This window comes from Rousettus aegyptiacus, unplaced genomic scaffold (genome assembly GCF_014176215.1).
Source record: "Rousettus aegyptiacus isolate mRouAeg1 unplaced genomic scaffold, mRouAeg1.p scaffold_m13_p_11, whole genome shotgun sequence".
Taxonomy (NCBI): Eukaryota; Metazoa; Chordata; class Mammalia; order Chiroptera; family Pteropodidae; genus Rousettus; species Rousettus aegyptiacus.
The window spans coordinates 91,868,419-91,889,076 of record NW_023416286.1 but is presented as its reverse complement, the minus strand read 5'-3'; the positions used below and the strand labels follow the sequence as shown (position 1 = coordinate 91,889,076).

At 54.3% G+C, this 20,658-nt stretch overlaps 1 protein-coding gene and 1 long non-coding RNA gene across 6 annotated transcripts; both read left to right on the top strand.

Moving 5' to 3' along the window:
- The first annotated feature begins 467 nt into the window (after positions 1-467).
- On the top strand, positions 468-20,439 carry LOC107510401. 5 transcript variants are annotated; one of them, XR_001596805.2, is made up of 5 exons: positions 468-1,497; positions 10,828-11,030; positions 11,907-12,059; positions 14,928-15,037; positions 15,992-20,439. It is a non-coding gene; the product is annotated as an uncharacterized LOC107510401 (long non-coding RNA). The 5 variants fall into 5 exon arrangements; XR_001596806.2 differs by lacking the exon at positions 468-1,497 and adding an exon at positions 9,088-9,477 and having other exon boundaries at positions 10,281-11,030; XR_001596808.2 differs by lacking the exon at positions 468-1,497 and having other exon boundaries at positions 9,587-11,030; positions 15,992-18,332; positions 18,441-20,439.
- Positions 1,496-8,046, top strand: LOC107510400. The gene is made up of 2 exons (XM_016143872.2): positions 1,496-3,034; positions 3,813-8,046. The coding sequence occupies exon 2, from the start codon at positions 6,968-6,970 to the stop codon at positions 7,874-7,876; it is 909 nt and encodes a 302-aa protein (XP_015999358.2). The 5' UTR covers positions 1,496-3,034; positions 3,813-6,967; the 3' UTR covers positions 7,877-8,046.
- Positions 20,440-20,658: the final 219 nt, after the last annotated feature.

Sequence of the window (20,658 nt, the reverse complement as noted above, 5' to 3'; positions counted from 1 at the left end):
AAATGCGGGTGCGTTCGAGGCACAGCGTGAACGGGAGTGAAAATATCCGAGGACTGAGCCCGCGGCTGGGGGCAGAGAGGAGGCGGGAGGGCCGAGCGCGGGGGGAGCCGAGGCCAGGCGGCCAGCGGGGCCTTTCCCGCCTCTCCCCGGAGGCGTGGAGGGCGCCACTTAGCGCCTCCGGGCAGCCCTCCGAGCTGACATGGATGGACTCTGACGCCTGCCCTGTGGGAAGTGTGTTATTTTTCGAGTTTCCTTAGAGGAAAGAGTCCCAGGAGAAGAGAAGGGCTGAGCCTGAACTGGTAGGAAAAGCAGATCAAAAGCGAACCCAAAATAGCTCCCGGGGGCGGCAGGATGGGAATTAGATTGCTGGTCTGCGTGGGCGGAGCCCCGGGTGGACCAAGCGGTGCAGACGAGGGATCCATCTTCCAGGCGCAGAGTTCCCCGCTCAGCAAAATGTTGCAAAAAAGGACATTTTTGCCCTTTGCAAAAAAAAAAAAAAAAAAAAAGCCATGTAGAAACATTGAAAAGGCAAAGGATTTTCGAGTGCCCTAATAAGTCACGGTATCAGTAGCCGAGCCCCCACGTTACTGGCCCGGCTCTTCAGACTCCTGCCTGCGCTCATCCGGCCGGGAAGCGGTCAGCCCCTGCCCTCAGCCCCTGCCCTCAGCCCCTGCCCTCAGCCTGCTGTCATGAGGAGTGCGGCGTTCCGCGAGGGAAACGCCCCGGCCCCGGAGAGCGGCCGGCCTGCCGTCCTGACCTCTCGTGACCATCTTTGTTCTTTACGTGCGAAGCCGCCTGCTCAGGAAGACACGGGGCCAGGGTGCCGTGAGCGGGTACCCTCCGTGCCCCTTCTCACTTCTTCTCTGTCGCGGTGTTGTTTCGGGGACTCTGTTCAGGGAAGTCTCGCCGCCGACCTCTCAAAACTCCCCGGCCGCCCGGGGTCCCCGCTGGCGGGCCAACCTCATCTCGGAGCCGCAGGAAGCGTCAGCTCCAGGCTGAGCACACACCTCGGCCTCGCCCCCGTGAGAAGCCTGGGCTTCGGGGAGGGAGATTCAGATTTCGCGTAAACAGGAGGGAGGATTTCATAAGCTGCTCGGAAACGCCTGGACCTGACGGTCGTCATCTGCTACTAAATTTGGCCTGTTCGTTTTCCCTGCACAGGATACAGTGGCAACTGTGGCACAGACTCCGGGATGAATTTAGATAAACAACTTGGCTGCTGAGGATTTTTACCTGCTGTGGGTCCAAGAAATGTCAAGGGTGCTAAGCCTGACTCAGGACTATTTCAATTAAAGCGTCAAGAGTAGGAAAAAATTCAGCAGTCGAGCCCATCACTCTCTTTCCTTTGTTTTGACCTTTTATAATTTCCATTCTTCCCAACGAAGTGCTGGAGGTAAAGCCATTTTTATCCTGTCCGCCTCCGTATTGTGCACAAGCCGATTCCCACTTTGGGGTGATGCTGTTGACAGCTCAGTCTCACCTGCACCCTCTTCCCAGGTAGGTAGGTAGTATGCATCTCCCCCACCTCGAACATCCGGAGCCTCTGCACCTGGCGCACAGCGGGCACGGATTTGGTACTAAGCGGTCATCCTGATTCCGGGGGATGATGATTTTGGCTGCCAAACGGCAAAGCGATGGGAAGACAGCTAGAAGAAGGCGGAGGAAAGAGCCAAGGGTTTGCAAAAAATCCGAAGACCCTTCTTTAGTTTACTAGCTATTTCTGTCACACGGGGGCAAGTCACCGTTTTGACCTTTTATGACCTGTGGAGTGATAATACTGCTTTCCTTCTAGATTTCTGGGGGAGGATTAAAGGATGTAATAGATCTGAAAATGCCTTCTCAGCTCTGATGAGTTTTATGCAGGAGAAGCATCCTCAGGCGTGACAAGAAGCACCTGTCGCTGATAATTGGGACAACCGTGTTCCTCTGTGGTCCCCCTCACCTTCTCCCTGAAGGACCCCGGGCAAGTAAATCACTCAGCCTGCCGCGGAGGCTTCCTTGGCAAGGAGGCGGTCAGTTCTGTTTCCCAGGGTCTTTGTGAGGGTCAGAAGAGAGAACACGCTTGCATATGGTTTGGAAACTTAGGTCTGTGACCTGGAGCCGGGATGTCATCAGATAAGGAGGGACGAGCTCGTCGAGGTGTCCCTTCTGCTTGCGTTCGGTGCCGCACCGATTCTGGGCATGTTGTACGTGCATGCGCATAGCGTAGGGGGCAGAGCTGGTCCAGCTCTGAGTGACTGCGGCTGTGGCCCCTGCCTTTCCTGTGCGATAACCCAGCTGGGCTGGATTCTTGGCAGTCTGCTCCGGGGGCAGGATGAGGAGGGCAGCAGAAGCTGCCTCTGCTGACAGCCCACGTTTTGAGGAGATCCACCGGGACACACAGACGGACACCTTTCTGGTACATCTGCCCCCCACACTGCACATCAATAACATTTGCCACTCTCTTACGAACAAGGTCAGTTTTTCCACGAGCCGGACAAGAGAAGCGTTTAGGGTTCTTACCTGTGCACTGAAAATTAAGCACTTCTAAGCATGATTAAGTAGAACCTTATTATCCAGGACCCTGGATTCACCAGAATTATGTCGCTGTGTTTAGTGTTCATGAGAAAGATTAGCAAGCAACACACAAAGCTGGTGTGTCGGGGTAACGTATCACGACATTAATCTGTGTTTCGTTTGTGCCGTGATAGAAACATGCAGTTGAGTGAGACAACGCTGTGCTGTATTTATTCTATCTCGCCTTTCTCATTCTACCAAAGTAGGCGGGTCTTTCGGGGGCACTTGGCTAGGAACCCCTGGGGCAGAAGAGGGAGATGAGGATCTTTGGGGCGTGTAAGTGAAAGCCGAGAGGAAGGGGGGCGCGGTCTGAGGCCGGGGAGCTGGTGGAGACTAGGGGTGCGCTGAGTCGTGGAACTTGTACCCCTTCTCTCTTCAAGTGAGCAGCGAGACCTCGGACGTGAATGGCTGTGTCGAGTTCCTAGGGCGTTGAAGGCCAGGACTTGAAGCGATCCCTCTGGCTCTTCATGCGGCCCTGGTAGGTCAGGAAGCCCCAGTAGGAATTGAGACTGAGTTTTGGATTCGTTACTCGCAGTTGGATTGAATGAAAATAAATGAATGTGATATTTCTTGGGAGAAGCCGCAATGAGTTCGCAAACGTACCTGACGTGGTCGGCGGTCTTCATTGGAGAGATGCATTTTCCAGCGGGCTCCGTGCGGTTAACTGGCATCCAGTTCCGTTTCCAGCATCTACACCTGCAGGACCACGGGGGCTTCGAGAGCCTGGGGTGGAGCGGGAGGGAAGCTGACAGCCAGGTTTCAGCTCTCGGGGTGGTGGAGGCGGAGATGACCATCATGATCCACCTGAGCCAGGGCTGGCCTGTCCCTCCTCTCTCTACCTTCTGGGGATCCTGAAACCCCTGGAGGTTGTGACAGTGGCAAACCAGGGAACCAGATCCTGCGCTAAGCACATTAGACACCAGCTCGTTGAGTCCCCCCAAGAGCCTTGGGACGTGGGCACTGTCGTTAGTCTCTCATTTTACAGATAAAGAAACTGAGGAACAGAGATGCTTAAGATCACGTGGGTAGTAAGCGAACCAAGCAGTCCAGCTTTCTGAAGCTCTTAGTATCTAGTCTCTTCTGACAGTCGATCCCGACTTGTCATAAACGGGCTCAGATGTTGTTACTGGATGGAGCTACTGAGTGCTTAGGGTACTAATCTAAGCAAGGCTCTAAATCATCAAGGAAAGTCAAACATGCATATTCTTTGTGGTTCTGAAGAAGTAAGCTATTTTTACTGTTGTATTTTTTTTTAGGATGAATTTTTACAAGTCCCAAAACAAAAAGAAGTTTGAGTACTCCTTGGTCGTTTCTCCCCCGCAATACTGGGCAATTCTCTTCCCAGCACATTTTGGTTAATCTGGATTTTATCCCAACAAATAACTCTCAGTAACCGAGGCGGTCTCGACGTAGACAATGGTAAAACCCTCCTGTGCTACTTTACAGCTGAGCCAGTTCGGGCTGGTCTGTGGGGCCCCCTTTGGAAGCGAGAGACAAGTTGTGGAACGAGAATCTGAGGATGAAATCGCAAAAAGTTTGTTTTCTGGCAAGAATACTGAAGTCTGGCAGAGGGTACGGGGAAATACAGAACGAGTTGTTTTATCTGGACCACTCCATTTAAATAAAATTTGAGTAGGAATTTGGAGCGCGTTATTACTGCCTTTGGGGAATTCCCAAGTGGATGTCAACAGAGGTTAGTATTTGTTGACAGGTAAATACCCGAAATGTTGTAACAGGTGAGAGTTTAAAGATACGGCAACAATAGCATTTTTCCTTTCCCTTTCTTTCCTTTTCTTTCTTTAGAAAGCAAACAAAACAAAACAAAACAAAACAAAACAAAACAAAACAAAACACTGCAAGGACTTTACGTTTTGGGACTTTCCATGTGAAGTTACTTTCCGGACTCGGAGATGACGTTTCCCGTGGTATCCTAGACCCGGGGTTACATGGCAGAGCGGTCATATCAGAATGGAGACGTGTACCCCCAAGGCCGGTTTTCATTTCACAGAAAACGACGCGGCCAGAAGCCCCCCTCGTTGGAAGCGCTGAGACCACCGTTCCTCCCTCGCCCAGGGGAGCTGCCACGGGGCGGTCTGCCTCTGTGACCGCAAGTCCCAGCGGGGAGCAAATTGTTGAACGAAGTCGCCTGGGTGGCCTCGGGCCGCCCTTTCATCCTTAGTACCTTGCTGCTGCCTTTCACGCCTGATCCGCCTTTCCCTTTGGACTCAGGCTTCTGGCCGATGCGAAGCCATCTGGCCACTGTCTACCCGTCTGTCCATCCGCTCATCCATTTGTCCCTTTGTTCTTCTGCTCAAGCATTATCCGTTACCTGCCTTCTCTGTGACAAGCCTCCCTCCGTGCTCAAGATGCTTCTACTCCTTCGCAGGGCTCCGGAGCTCCCAGCGGCCCCTTCGCTCACCGCGCATGCAGGGGAGGCCACCCTCTGGCTCAGTTTCCTGGTCCCTCTTGTGGCCACGTGGTCCAGTAGTGCCAGGCTGACCGGTCTGCAGTTGCCGTCTAGTTCTGGGGGAGGGAGGCCGGCCACAGTTCCCGCCTGGGCCCCCTTCTGCCTTCCTTGTTTTCCCGTCACACCCTGCCTTCTTTAATGCCTTGCTTTGCAGGGGCCGCTCAAAACTTCGGAGCCTCTCTTACATTATACACGCATTTTAAAAGCTTCGAATAAACCCGAGTCCTGGTGGGACCCTTTCTCTCAGCGGCCTTACAAAGCCTATCGCCTTTAGAGTCAAGTGCAGGTTGGAGTTCACCGCAGAAGCCATGATGTGTCTTCTGCGGCTGGCGTCAGCCCTTCCTGGGGCCGTCTGTCCCAACGGCAGGGTCCGGGTTTAATGGCAGACGAGCTGTGGAGGAGAGGGAGACGAAGAGTCACCAGGAAGAGATGGTGGGCTGCCGTCAAAGCACCCGTGGACGGGGGGGGGACCTGTGAGAGCCCCGCCCTCAAGGGGGTCCCCGTTTCCCACTGACACTGCCCTGCCTGCCTCCTTGTAATGGGCTCCGGTGCATGGGGCGGTGTTGCGGATGGAGACGTGAGCCAAAGCCTGTGTGCTGGGCTGAGCCGTCATGCCGGATCCTCCCCATGGCGCCGCCGCCGTGGGCGAGCTGGCCCCGTGTCCAGAAGCAGCAGCCCCCGGGTATCACCGTCTGTCCCACCAGCAAATGGCAGAAGCTCCTCCGCCAGCTCTCACTCCTGGATCCTGGCTGGTGTCAAAGGCAAGCACCCTTGAAGATTGCTTTCCAAGGACCTGGACAACGGGGTGAACTCAAGGACAAGTCTTGTGGCCGTGACCTGCTCCTTCCGTCTGACGTTATGGCTCTCTTCCCAGTCGTCTTCGCGGGTGGGCGTCTACCCAAGGGCCCGTAGGCAGCACTTCCCAAGTTCCTCACCGTTATGGCCCAGGATTCAAACGTTCTGGGCTCTGTCCGGCCCCTGGGCCTTTATATATTTTATTCCATCTAAGAATACTGTCTTCTCATAGTCCTTGATTCGATACGCATCCGTTGAACTTGCTGGGCACTTCTGCGGTCCCCACGTGGTCTAAGTCCTTTGGGGCTCTGGCCGGCATGCAGGGCCACACTTTGCCCTCTGCCTTTCACATCCCTCTGCCCCCTTCCTCTCAGCCTCGCATTAGGGGGGCCTCCTCTGCTCCCCGAGAGCCCGCCGCAGGCTCCTCTCGCAGCATCTGTCACGTGCTGTAACTACCTTCCTGGTCAACCCCTTCGTCAACTTAATTAATTCCCGAAAGGCCAGAGGTGGTGTCTCTGTCACCTAGCACAGGCTCTGCGCGTAGAAGACCTCCGGCGGAATTTACCAGACGAGTGGACACGTGAATAATTGGTTTCCATGTATTTTCACCGTCAAATCCTGGCGAGGGATTGACTAAGAACGTGTTCCTAGAACTGGGAAAACAAACCAGGGCAATTTAGTGTGATTTCAATTTTAACTTGATCTTGAGGCTCTAGGCTGAATTAACAGAAGACGAAAGACAAAATATTGGATTTAAGAAATGGTAATTTGCTCAATGTTTAAAGTTTTGAAAAAATCCCATGCAGCTTTGCCCGCAGAGAGGAGAGGAAAATGTTGCCAGGAGAGAGCTGTGAATTTTATCTTGTCTCCCGGGCAACAAAGTGAATAATTTTAGAAAGAGAAGGAGAGACATCGAAAAGGTCTCACAAAGCAAATTCGCCGTTCCAACCAAAAGTCATTTAAAAAACCAAACCAAACCAAGAGCCTTTATCAAAACAGAAGGCTTGGAGTCGAACTCCAAAGGACGGGAAATAATAAGGTAGATTCCTCACACAGAATCTCCTCTTAGAGGGGGTCGAGCCGGAGAGAGAGAAACAATGGAGATTTTACGGCGTGTTCAACTCCATCGAGACACGCTGTGTGGTCTTTATGACGTTCGCAGCAGGGACGACGTGTCAAGTCCAGGACCCTACGGATCCGCCGTCCCCCAAGACCCGGTGTGAAACCCGACCAGCCCCCGGGGGTGCTGGAGGAACAGGTGACAGAATTTCCCCGAAGAGGCTGGCAGGGCACCCGGCTGCCCTGAGGGGTGGCCCGTGGCCTCCTGCTTTGCTCTGCCTCCGGGGCTTTCTCATTTTGGCTCCATTAGAAGCAAATTTCAGGTCTGTGTCCGATACGGTCGTTTGCCTCCTGATTCTGGCATTCTGGGAATTGTCTCGTTGTCATGGAGACAACCATTTAGACGATCCTTCTGAGCGGGGCCTTGTTAAGTGGGCGAATAGGACTCAAAAAAGTGTCCACTTCAGTCAGGGAGGCTCCCAACCGGGAGCCCGGCGCCGCGGCCGATGTAGCGGTCAGGCGGTGGTGACCAGCTTCCCAGAGCGTCCGGGGTGCGTGCCTTCCTCTCTCGGGACACGTTTATCGCTTCCTAAGTGTCTGTGGCGTGTGCCCGCAACACAGAGGTTTCTGACTCCCCGGCTACCAGGCCCCCCGCGGTGTCCACCCCCCCCCCACTCGGTGGGCACACTGCCCGTGTCACCCACTGCGGTCACCCCATCTCCGGTGCTTTGTTGCGAGGCTGAGGACAACGAGCTGCTTCTTGCTCACCGACATGGCACCAGTGGTGAGTCCTGGGTGCCCTGGGCCCTCGGAGCAGCTCCCGCTGCACCAGCGCTCACGGCCTGGCGGATAGATGACCGGCACCCCAGGTCACGGCCCGGGGGACCCACGGGTGCAAGACTAGAGCTGAGGAAAGGCATAAGAGCCATCGGGGAACAGCGGCTGGCCCCAAAGGGTCCATGCGTTTTATTCCCTGTAAGCGACGTGAAGCCATCCTGAGGGCCTCCCCTGGGGGCGACCGAGAGTAACATGCAGTGAGACAGTGGTTTGGGGTCACTTGGCCCCCTCCCCAAATGAGGCTGGAGGCAGAGTGTTGCATATCGCAGAGGCCACCGCAGGTCCTGTGTTGCTGTGGTTTAGAATGACAACGACGCGTCGAGGAGAGCTAAGTGCATGTGAACATGTACCTGCAGGTACCTGTGTATTCCTTAAGGAGGTGAAGCGTGGAGTATGTTCCAAGGTTACTTGCCAGGCCGATAAAATGAGGAGGAGGAAAAACCAGCTTTATGAGGAGTTAAGCCACGCGGACTCCTGCTACGTGCGTTCTACGAACAGAGCTCCCGCGCCTCGTGCCAAGCCGGAGGGAGGGGGCGTTCTCAGACGTCCGCGTGCGGGGACCTTCGCGTTCGCATTTGACAGCGGGTTTTAGGTCACCGGCGGCCTCGGGGCCCTTTCTGCAGTGGGATCCGCACTCAGAGGTGCCAACGCCGCTCTCTGTCGGCTCGTGTGGCCGGGACTGTGGCTCAGAGGTCAGGGGTTGGGACTGAAAGTTCCAACCCCTAGTCCGAGGGTTGGTTTTTCCTGGCAACCACCCCTCTCTTTAGGTTGCCTGGGGGATTTCCAAAAGTCACCTTGCTAGCATAGCAAAAGACACCTTTTTTGGCTCTCATCACGTAGGAAATTCCAAGGGTTTTTAGGAGCTCTGGGCCAGAGGAATAGGACAAAACCCACAACATATATTTCATAATATAAATTAGAACATCACAGAGACTCAGACAGGTGAATTACTGAGCTCAAGCCGCACAGCCGGTGCCCAGCAAGCACCTGAACTCAGGTCCGTCGGCAGGTGCTCAGCCCAGCACACTTTCCTCTGTCCCTCGCTGCCTAGCGTTTTGGGTTCTTGCTGCTGGCCGTGATTTGTGATCACAAGGAGGCAGGCGGACGTGGCACCGAGAACGCGAGCCTGGGCAGCGGGTGCGACCCAAGTTTGAGTTCCGCCTCGGCGACTAGGTGGCTGGGCACCTCCAAGTGGCATGTCCAAGGCAGGAAGGAGGAGGCATGGCGGGGCCATCGCGTGCCGAGGCTCTCTCCTTTTTTCTCAGGAAAGGAACATTTATCTGGGAAGACACATCCGGGAGTCTTCCGCTTGGTTTCTGTGGTGCAGGATGGGGAGGGGGGGGATCCGGCTCTGTCTGGCTGCGAGTGTTACGAGCGTTGAGCTGTGGCTTCTGTAGCAGGAGGCAGTGAGGAGGAAGGGGTCGCCACAAGGCTTAAGGGAGGCAGTCGACAGCATCTGCCTCAGATCGCGACCTGAATTCCAGGGAGTAAGGAGATGGGGCCGTCTGCGGCCCAGCCGCGTGCATAACCCAGGCAAGCAGGTTTCCTACTCCTTAAGAATCAGGCACAGTTGGTTCAGGTCTCTCTTCTTGGCGCTCCCAAGGTGGTTTCCAGGAAGTCCTGATGCGAGAAGGGTCCCCCCGCCCGGCTCGTAGCTCCTTTCCAGCGGCATCGGTTCCACGTGAGGACCACGTCACCGCACCCACGGACCCAGACGTGGGCCTCAGGCTTCCTTATCTCTCCGTCGGCCTCCCGCGCTCCAGGTCTGTCTGTGCCTTTTGCCAAGAAGCGACTTTGAGGCCTGGTCTGCTGACATCGAAGCCGAGGACAGTTCAGGGGAGGAACAGGAAGGGGCTGCGCTGTTGTTCCTTTAGTCGGACCGGACCCCTTCCCCGTGTCGCCGCCGTTCGCGGGGCAGGCCGCGTCCGTTTCCCGAAGTCCTGCCTGCGCCGTTGTCAGTGTGACGCTGTGTTTCCACTGCAGGCTGGGTGCTTGAGAAACGGGTTACGTGAAAGCGGGGGGCCATCCTGAGCCAGGAAGCAACTGCTCAAGTGTCTGAGAACTTGGGCGGCAGTTTGGGGAAGAGGAAGTAGAACAGCTTTTCATTTATTTCTGTATTTATTTATTTTGGTTAACGAGGGTTTCAGAGGGGATTTTCTTCTTGCATTTTTAACTTCCTCCTGTAAAAATTTTTCTTAACCTTATCTTGATGGAGGGAATAGATTTCAGTGTGAAACTCTGGTCACCTCCCATGGGGACAGTGGGACTTTGCTAATTTAAAAATTTCCATCTCTATCTCTATCTCTGTCTCTCTCTATTATCTACATCTATCCATAGCTATATCTATAGCTATATCTATATATCTATTTAAATACAGCTGACGCTCGTATAATGCTGTATGGCAACTGTCATTGAAAAAAAATTAAAGAAAACTTTTAAACAAGGAAAAAAACCACATGTAAAGGACCATCTAAGGGTTCGTAAGGGGTTGGAATTTCAGCTCAGCCTTTCCACTTTGTGCTAAAAGAGGAACAGAAAGTAAAAGGAATCTTCTGTTTACCCCCAGGAGAGTGGAAGAGAAAATAAACAGCTAGCCCACAACGCGAATGTTGTGCAAAGGCCAGAGGCAGGATTAGGGTTTTAGACTACCGTCTGGGATCAAGGAAGCTGTGCTTTGTGATGGGAAGCGATGCACAGCTTGACACGCGTCTGAGTTAGAAGAGAGAATATGCTAGAAGTTGCATTCTGCGCAAGCTCCAAAAATTGTTTTCCATCTTGGTTTCTATGTTAATAAAAAGGACAAAGCCCCCAAAAGGTTGGTTATCACGGTTAAAAAATATATGTATATCTATATATCTTCATCTATATCTATTTAAATATTTACGTGCATCTCATACGGCCTCTTCCGTCCATCCACCCACTTTGCAGACTGCATGCGCTTGCTGCTTTCCGAGATTGCCTTGGAGAAAGATGCTCCAGGACCTCGGGTCATAAATAAGGGCACCAAATGTTTTTCCCTTTTCTGCTGGGGAAAATCTTTGGGCCTGGAACACGCCTGTGTGCTTGCTGTGGCTCGGTTTCCTCATGTGAAAGGTGAAATTGTCATTTCTCAGATTCCTCAATGCCCTGACGACTTTCTGACGGGCAATTTTGTGTGGGAAACGCTGCCTGGCTCTGGCTTCAGGAAATCGAGCTGTGAGTTGGGAAGATGCAGTGATCAGACTGGGCACGGAGAGAATTTTCCTGCTGGCGGAATATCGAAAATGTCCTTCTAGGACCAGAATGGAGAAGGAGCCACCCACATCGGTCACTCGAGGTGAGGAGTCGGATGGCTAAATAGGTCCATCGGCTCTTTGTCTAAGCTCTGATGGATTTCAGCTGCTATTTTTATGTTTTATGTTTTGATGGGGGTGGGAACAGGGAGGAAATTAATTACTTTTCACCTGTGCTAGTATTTTCTTCGCCTGAGCTGGAGAGTGAGGTCCTTTCCAGGGGAATCGGAGGCGGAAGCAATGGCTGAGTTTGATAGCTCGTCATCCCGCAGTAGGAGCAGAGGGAGGCAGGACAGCCAGGTGGGGCCCCGAGCAGAGGAGGGAACATCTTTCATGGTGTTCATTACCGCGTGTGAAAACCTGAACTGATTTTTACGAAGTTACTTGGTATAATCTTCTAGCAGAGCATGTCGAGCAGCCCCCTTTTTTTTAGGCAAGGCAAGAACGGGGAGTCGAGGACAGGGGTCTCCCCTGGGCGGGGCGGGGGGGCGGCCTGTGACCTTCGTTGCTATGACTGTCAGAAGTACTAGGAGCAAATACCAAAGGGACGGAGGCCTTGGACGCTGAGGGAAAGAGTCTCCCCATGATTGTCATCCTCCGATGAATACAGCTCAGCCCAAACCGGCACGAGTTTGGGATTCACTAAACAAAATCCCTGGAAAACAAGGTCGAGGCGACGAAGGTCAAGAGATCCAACACAAGTGCTCTCTTAGCCCTCCTGAGCGGAGCTGAAGCGCGGCCCCAAGTGACGAGGGTGGGACTCGCGGCTGGCCCTCGTCCCCTACGCCGGCAGCGCTTGGGGTGAATCACACAGCAGAGGACGGCAGGCCTGTTTCTTGAGAGCCATTCGTCACGTTGACATCCCAGCCTGGAGTGATGTAGGGGTTTCTAAAGACACCCCCTTCCCCTCCCTGCATCAGGAGGCACCTGTGAGGCTGCCGAGCTGTGGTTTCGCTCAACAGCACTTTGGTACCCGCTCGGGCCCTCAGGGACTCCTCTGCCCCTGCCTGCTCGGACTCTGACCAATACAAAGACTGGGGAGCTCAGAGATGACGACAGAGAGGAAGAGATAGGTGAGTTCCTCTGGGATCAGAGGCCAGACGCTGTCCGGAGGGGGGCTTCTCGCCGATTTCTGCGCGGGGCTCGTCTAGGCGAGGACAAGTGAGTCCTTGGCTGGCGGGGCTCGGAACATAACCCGCAGGCTACCATGGGGCCGGGCCCCCCTCCCAAAGCAGAGCTGTGCTCTTTGCCAGCCACTTAGAGAAAAAGCGGGCCCGTAAGTTGAGAGCGACTGGAGCAAAAATGGTCTTTTGATTCAGGTAAGAGAGAGGGAAATTAGAGAGGAATCAGAGGAGAAAAATATAAATAATTAGAAGACACGGCGAATAGACCCCTGAAAGCAGTTAAGAAAATTAGAGTCGTCGAGTCGGGACGGCGAGGAGGAACCGAGAGCCAGCTCGATTACAGGGAGAATCATTATGCAGAGATTAGTGGCTGTTTCCCCTGAAAATACGGTGCGGAATAGAGAGGCTTAAATTGCTGCCTGAGGATTTTGTTCAGTGCACGCCGGGCTGTCTGGGTTATTGGATCATTCTTCTCCACAGGGTGGTAGTGCTTCTTCCTGGGCGATTTGCATGAATGAAAATGACATCCTCTCAGCTGGGATGGTTTAGGAAAAATCTCGATGACACATGGGTCTCTTCCCTTCACAATGCCCAACAACTCAGCTTGACCCTTAGGTCTCCATCCGTTTGGCAGAATCAAGAGTCATTCTCTTGACATTCTAAGACATTTCATCTCTACCATTTCCAATCTGTTATGCACATTGAGGTCTCTCTTATCTTTCTTAAATTCTTTTTTTGGGTCACGGCAATGTCCTCCTCAAAAAAGTATGGACGCCTTGTTCGTTCATTCGTTTATTCATTCAATAAATATTAAGCACCCATTGCGGCGAGCACCCATCGGTGCCGAGTCCTCTCCGATGCGTTGTGCATACGATGTGGCTCAAATGCAGTGGGGTCTCAGGGAGGCCACTCAGTCTTCATGTCCCCATTCTGGAATTTCTCAAGGTCCCCACCATCAGGTTTTAACACGTCTTTCCGATTCGATGTCTACTCCAGAACCTTCCCCTCCTGCCAGCCTAGTCTATTCGCCGTGCCCGGCCCGCTCTGGGCCTTGGCTCGCGCCGTGACTGAAGCATACAACATCCTTATCCAGAGCCCAACTGTCCTTCTGAGCGAGCGTGGTCGCCCTCCTGTAGGAGGGCTCTCGCGTTCAGTCGTGGGGGACCTGAGCCCCTACAGTGTCTACCCGGCACTGGGTGTCTTCTGCCTGAGCACAGGCTGCCGCTGCACCTGCTGTGACCACTCTGCCCCTCTCGTTATGGATCAGGCCTGAGAGAACCATGACCCGCGGACCCCATCTCACTACTCGAAGCTCCGCTGTGGGTGGACACGGGAAGGGGGTGTGGGCAGCTCGGGTCCTGGCCAGGGCTCCAGAGCATTTTGCAGCATTTAGAAAGAGGGGGTAGGATTTCGAATCTCTGAACTTAAAGGAAGAAAGGCTTTGGGGATTATTTAATAAAGCTACCTAATTTTACCGACGTGGATGGACATCGAGGACCAGAGAGACTGATTTTCCAGAAGCCACACACTGAATTCACAGCTGAGTCAAATCTGCGCCCCTTGTCCACGAAGCCATCCCGTCTCTATGCCGTCCCACAACCAGAACCCTAAGAACATATCATTTCAGGATGACGGGTTAGCTTCCTGTTGCGGCTGTAACAAATAACCCCACACTCAGCGGCTTAGGCAACGCTGACCTGTTACCTTGCAGTTCTGTAGGTCGGAAGTCCGACATGGGTCTAAGAGGGTTAAAAGTCAAGTGTTTGCAGGGCTTTATTCTTTTCTGGATACCCCAGAGGAAAATCTGCCGCCTCATCTTTTCTGGTTTCAGGGCCCCTTTCCTCCATCTTCCAAGTCAGCAAGGGCAGGTGGAGTCCTTCTCCCCTGCATCCCTCCACCCCCTCTCTTCCCTCCCTCTTCTACTTTTAAGGACCCCTGTGATCACATTGGGTTCACCAGGATAATCTTACTGCATCAAGGTCATCCTAACGGCGACCTTAATTCCTCTCTGCCACATAATGGACACATTCTTGGGTCCAGGGGTCAGGCTGCCAGCGTCCCCGGTGGGGTCGTTATTCTGCCCACACAGCGAGGGGAGTTCTCTCTCTCTCGCTTACTTTTCCTGATTCCTTGAATTGTCTGTGACCGGAAAAAGTTAGTTTGACGATGCCCTAGACCTTCGTATTCAACTCAGGCTTCCCTTCTGAGCTGTGATCTGGTTATTACAGTCAAGACACAAAGGAGAGGAACAAAAATGCCAAAGTTTACAGAAAGGGAGGTTCGCAGACGTTGGCTAAAATGTCATGAGGACCAAGGGGAGACTCGTCCAGTTTCTTAGGGCCTGGGAATGCCCAGGGTCAAAGGGCGTGGGCTTGATTTTCCAGAGTAGGGTGTTTATATGAGACGTCCTGATGGAATTTAAATGTTTGCTACTTCAAGTATTTGCCTTGAAGTAGGCCTGCTGGTCATCACAATCAGTTAGTAAAAATGGGGGAGTGAGAGAACATCCCGGACAACTTAAGGAAGGAATCAACTGATTTTGGGTCGAGAGGGTTTCACATACTTTGCATGCTCTGTCACAGCGAAGAGGTCGATCGGTATCACACCGTAGGGCTTTCTCACCAATCCACGGGGTGAAGGGGCCAGTCTGGGAACATGCCATCCAGCCAGAGCAAAAAGGAGAGTGAGAGTCTCGAGGGTACCCCTCAATCATCCAACCCCCCTTTTTACGGTTAAGCTGGTGCGAGATGTATTTCTTCCATTTGTAACATGAGTCCTGAATAATTCTGGACTTTTCTTAATATTCCTGTTTTCTAGGCATGATGAAAAGTGAACTGAAGATCAGAAACTTTTAGCCTCAGAGTCCATCCTGTCCGTGAGGGTTTAGGGGAAGAATCAGGAGAGAGGAAGGATGGGAAACCATGCAGGTGAGAAGCAAAAGGTTCTTACGTGGGAGGTCCTGCGAGATGAGACCCACAGGCGACCCTGGGGGTCCAGCTGCCTTTGCTCCCTTTAGGCCTCAACCTGGTTACAATAAATCACGGCCCCAAACTTCACACAGACTTAAGCCAACCTTGGGGTCCCCAAGCGAGCGTCGTTCTATTGCATGGACATGGCACTATTTATGTGGTAAAAAAAACAAAGTTTCTAGAGTACTCCTTAGATTCACTGCGAACCTCAGTGTTTTGGCAGCCAAAGGGGAGGGGTCAGGAAGTGGGAAAAATAGTAGGAGAAGTAAGGATGGGGAGAGAGAGAGGGCCAGAGAGAGAGAGGGAGAGAGAGAGAGAGAGAGAGAGAGAGGGGGAGAGAGAGAGAGGGAGAGAGAGACGTGCCAACAACCAGACGCTGACTGAAAACCTCCCGCGTGTGAGGCTCTGCCAGCTGCGACTTGTCGATTCCAAGCGCCGTGCAGAAACCACGTTTGTGATGACAGACACCAAGCGTTAGGTGTGTCTGGCGTAAGCAAAGCGCACACCCAGGCACGAGCGGCAGGCAGCAAAGGTAAGTGAGCAATTACTCACGATGGCTGCTGAGGAAGAAACCAGGGCAGATGAACACACACTCAAACTAGAAGTTAAAGCGTACGGGACGCGTTTTTCGGGTAGTCATTTGAGGCCCGGAACTGTCTCCACGAGGAGGCCGTGGGCCGCAGACAGCAGCTCGGACGGCCCGCGGCCGCTCCGGGAGCTGGACCACGGGTCTGCGTCCCTGCCCATCACCGAGGGGCGGGGGGTTGGGGGGCAAGTCAGCCCTTAGAGGTCTGAGGCCTTTGCATTTTTCTCCTTGCAGGGTCAGTTTTTCATGTTAGTTTCCATGTTAGTTTTGTGGAGAAATGGCTTAATATATATTTTTCTTTCTTTTTATTTATTTATTTTTTCCAGTAAACAGTGGAACGAGACGTAGACAACTTTGCGCGAGCTTTTTAAGCGCCTCCAAATTCGGGCGCGGTGTTTCCGTAGCTTCGGGAAGCCGCAGGCCGTGCGGGGTCAGGAGATGCGGGCTCCCCCCGGGCCCCAGCGCACACCCGGTGGGCGCCGTGTTTTCTTCATTCTTCGGTGGCGTATCTCTCGCAGAGCCCTTCCTCTCCTGCAGGCTGTGCCGCCCCCCGCCCACTGAGAGCCAGCCCGGGAGCTGCCGCCGCATTGTGAGAGGGCCTAATGGCCACGCAGCACCCGGTGTGGGCCGCGTGGATCCCACACTGTGTCCGTCACCCTCCCGGCCAAGCCTATGTCTTACTCCAGAGTCTGGGCAGGACGGCAGGACGGCTGTCTGTCTCGGCACAAGCCGAGGGCCGGGGGGAGCGGGGCGTAAACAGACATTGTTTCAGCCCTTGCTTTCTCCGAAGCCGGGACAATGTTTTTCCCTGAGGCCTGTGCGCCTGCCGCAGGACGGCGATCTCCCGGTGTAGAAAGGTCTTGAGCTGCGGTTCTAGATTCTAAGATCAGAACAAAGTGGACCAGTGTTCAAAAAACACAACAAAACAAAACAAACCGCTGAGTTTGTGGGGACGGGGACGTGGATCGGGGCGGACCTCTCCGCCAGGGCAGCGGAGGCCGCAGGTGCACAGCCGGCCCGCTCGGCCGTGTGGCTGGGAGCCGTTGGTAAGTTACACGGTCACCCCCGGCCACGCGCGTGGGAACCATAGGACGAGGGCCGCTGAACCTGGGGTGGAGAAGCGCTGTCAGAGCCCCGAGGTCCTGTCGTCCAGCGTCGAAGTCAGGTGCACTGTGTGAGCCAGGTTCACGCCTCCGGGAACGATGGGACTGAGTGTTTGTCGAACCCGTTTCTCCTCGGTCGGAAACTCAAAGGAAGAAGGGCTCCCGAACGCAGCCCCGAAACGCTCTGCCTCTAACGCCCACGACGAATTCGGTGGGACGTTCCCGCCCCAGGAGGCGGTTCCCGGGGCTTTCCTGAAGGGACTGTCAGACACATGGACAGGCTCCCCATTTCCTGGGCTACCCCGGGAGCTAAAGCCATCACTCCTGTGGCTGACGAATGTCACCTGTGAGGCTCCCTGGCATGGGCTGCTCATCTGAAGTGGGCGAATCCCCTCCCCTGCGATGGTCTCCACTGTGAGCCACCCCCACCCCCTGGGGTTGCCTCAAGCCCCAGCACCCCAGCGGCGGTCAGCCACTCTGGCTGACTCCTCTGTACCTCTGAGTAACTGAGATCGGTTCGCTATGGACCACTGAGTGCATTTGCTGGTTTGGGGAGCGGTACGGGCGGGAAGGACATGCAGAGTTCCCTTTAGTTTCCCTGGAGCCCACTGCGACCCCTGAGAGAGAAGTCACCGCCTCTAGTCCGGCCATGCCGCTGCACGCCCAGGAAACTCCGCTCTGCTCCCGGGCGAGGCTGGGTCTGTGGCCGCGCCAACCCGGCTCTCCTCGCCGGCCCTCCCAACACCCAGAGAGTTAGGACAGAGCCACCGAGGGCGAGGGCCGCTTTTCTGTGGCCTCCCGGCCAGTCCCTGGTCATGCGGAGCCAGGATCGGCTACAAAATCTGTGCAGCTCGGTGCGAAATAAAAGTGCGGGCCCCTTTTTACATACGTGTTAAGAACTTCAAAACGGCCACAGCTGGGCATTAACTAAGCACAGGCCCTGCTGCGCAAATGCACGGACTGTGGCCCACGAAGCTGCTTTTATTGGATGTTGCAAGTTTTCACGTGCGGTGGTTGGAAGAAGTGAGTGCTTTGCAGGCCTATAAGACTGTCTATGACCGAGATACAAAAGCTGGCAGCTCCTAGCGGGGAGCCCTCACGGGGCAGTGCCTCGGGGGTCACTGTAAACAGCAGGAACCTTTCTAAATACTTTGTTAAGTAATTTTATATACATTTAAATGATTTGCACCTATTAAATCCTGAATCCGCATGACACCCATTCTAGGCTGGCGCTATCAGATGAGGAGACTGAGGCACAGCAGAACCGATAGAGACATTGATTGCGAGTTGGATCTCAGCTTTCTGATAAAGGACCTCTAGTTTTCAAGTCCCCCTGGAACTAGGCCTGTGACAACTGAATCGTGGCTCTGGAGAGGAGCAGAACGTTAAAGTGTTAACACGTTGGTTCTTTTGGTTCTTTTGGCCGGTGCAGGAAGAAGATGCCAGACTAGCCCTATGGAGGTAAATTAACTCTCCAAGAGCTCCAGCCGAGAGGCGTTAAATAATTCAACGATGAAACTGCTCTTGGATCGGTGTCCAGTGGGACTGAGGAAGGAGTTGTAAAGTAAATGACTTTTGCACCAACAGAGAATCAGCATTGTTTTGTTTTGTTTTGTTTTGTTTTTTTGTTTGTAACCCTCCGCTTGAAAATTGTCTTCTTCCTTCCAAAAAGTCAGGGCGAGTCACAAAACCATCTTCTGATACACAGAGGAAGTGCTGGAGGGGGTGAGTTCTAACGAGGACGTCGGTGACCAACGATGGCGACAGCTAGCCCCTGGAGCACTTTTACTGCATAGGTGGCCAGCAGGGTGCTAGCTGAACGGCAATACTGTTGAACGACCCCATGAGATTACTCCCATTTTCCTGGGAGAGAATGACTTTGAACACGCAACAGTCGTAGAGAGAGAGGAGCCGAGTCTTAAAGTCTGACCTTGAAGGGCTGAGCATTGGGTACCGCTGGAAGCCCGTTCGGGATGGGAGGCGTGGCTGCGCGCAGGCCGGAGGGAGCTGGACGCCGGCGGGGGCCCCGGGGAGGACCAGGGACGACGCAGGGCCGAGCGAGGCAGGTGGAAGAGGGCCGAGGAGGACTGGGGCGGGCGCTCCTTCGCCTTCAACGCATCTGCACCGTTTCCTGGTCACTGCGGAGGGAGGCGCATCGCCAGGATCACCTGCTCCAGTTGGGCGTGCGCGTTAGCTGTAAGTGATTACGCGCGCTTGTTTGTGCGCAAGTCAGCTGTGAGCATGTGGTTAGGTGTCATTCCATGGCACGGATTTTGCCTTTTTTTTTTTCCCCCCAATCTCTTTTCCCCATTGTAAACTCCAGGTCAGAGGACCCTTCCGATGGGAGAGACGGGAGCCCGTTGACCAGCACCTCATCACCCAGGCTTCTTTCTCCCCGTCGCGGGGAAATAGTTTCATCTTAGTCATTTGGAAAGAGGAAACGATGGCCGAGGTGCTCTGTGATTCTCGCAGCTAGGTTACTCGCGGGCAAGGGGTTCGGGTCCGGGTCTCGGATCTCTCCGGAAGCGCCCGCAGCGGGGAAGGGGGCAGACAGCAGCCGTCACACGCCCGCCGCCAGCCGGGCCGATTCCCGTCTGTGGCACGTCTCCTCCGCCGGCTGCCCGTGCCTGTCCCCTGCGGTCCCGCCTCAGGTGTGGCTCCTTAGCTCGGTACTTCGCCTACTCACGTGGTAACTGAGAAAAGTGAGGATATGGCCTGCGATGTCCTGACCTCCGTTTTAATGTTCAGATCAGCCCTTCGAGGGCAAAGTCAAGATACGATAATAGATATGATAGCACTAACCACGTGTGTGCGCGCGCGCGCATGGGAAAGGTTGCTAGAATTTTTGTTTCTTCCTGCTCCAGGCTTCGAACTTCTCAGAATGAGTTTTAGCAGCGTCTGATTCTCACGTGGCTCTGCAGCCTGCCTCTCTGGCAAAGGGAGAGCCAGACGAGAAGCGAGGGTCCGAGGCCCTCCCGGCCCTCGCCCAGACCCGGCTCCCGGCACTGCTGCCGAGTCTCCGCTTTCCTCTTCCTTCCTTGTTTTCGCTTCGTCCTCTGCCACCACAAGCCTTTCTTTGTCTTCGCGCAGAGCCACGTGCTAATCATCACGTGCACCAAGGCCCCGTTCTCCCGGACTCCCACGACTGAGGTCCCACCTCTTGGACCACCTACACTTTCCCGCAGCCCGGGAGGATGGAGGCAGCTCACACTCTGGGTCTGGGTGTGCCTGGAGCAGAGACACACGTACACAGTCACGGGGAGACCTGGGCTCTGGGGGTCCAAAGACACTCAAAAGCGAGCCCTGTGCGGTAATTCCCTCATAAATCTTGGCTTTAACTACGCATTATTTGGACTATGCAGCTTGACTTCTTTCTCTTCTCCCATCAGAGTCAAAGGATTTGAGACTGAAGAGAACTATCGAGTCTGAATTAAGCAGCGTCATTAGCTTGATCATCTTTAAGTCTCTCGTTTCCCAGGAGTGGGCAGGGAGAGGCAGGCGCTGGCGGGGAGGACGGAGGTCTCTGAGGCGGGGATCAGAAGGTATCTGCAGCAAACAAGGGGCGAGGCCGCCTCACTGTGATGTTTTTGCCTTTCCTAATTGTCCTGGGCCGCACGCCTCCGGAAGTGTGCAACAGGAAATGAGCGAGATTCCCGGGGCTACAGCAAGACATAAGGACAGCTTCGCAGCTACACTCTGCGGTTAGCCCTCTGTCCCCTGGCCACGGGGAGGGGTCCAGGGCCACACCTGATCCCTTTGGCTTCTTCCCCACCCAGTTTGAGTACCTGCATGTGCAGGCTTCCCCTGGCCCAGAGAACAAACAAACTTTACATGACAAAGGGCAGCGCTGGCCCAGGCGGGGATTTCCCAGGGATTGCTCCAGAGGCAAC

Bases quoted from the DNA above. Each gene is read 5' to 3' on its own strand.
- LOC107510400 (XM_016143872.2), top strand. From the start codon at position 6,968: ATGACGTTCGCAGCAGGGACGACGTGTCAAGTCCAGGACCCTACGGAT.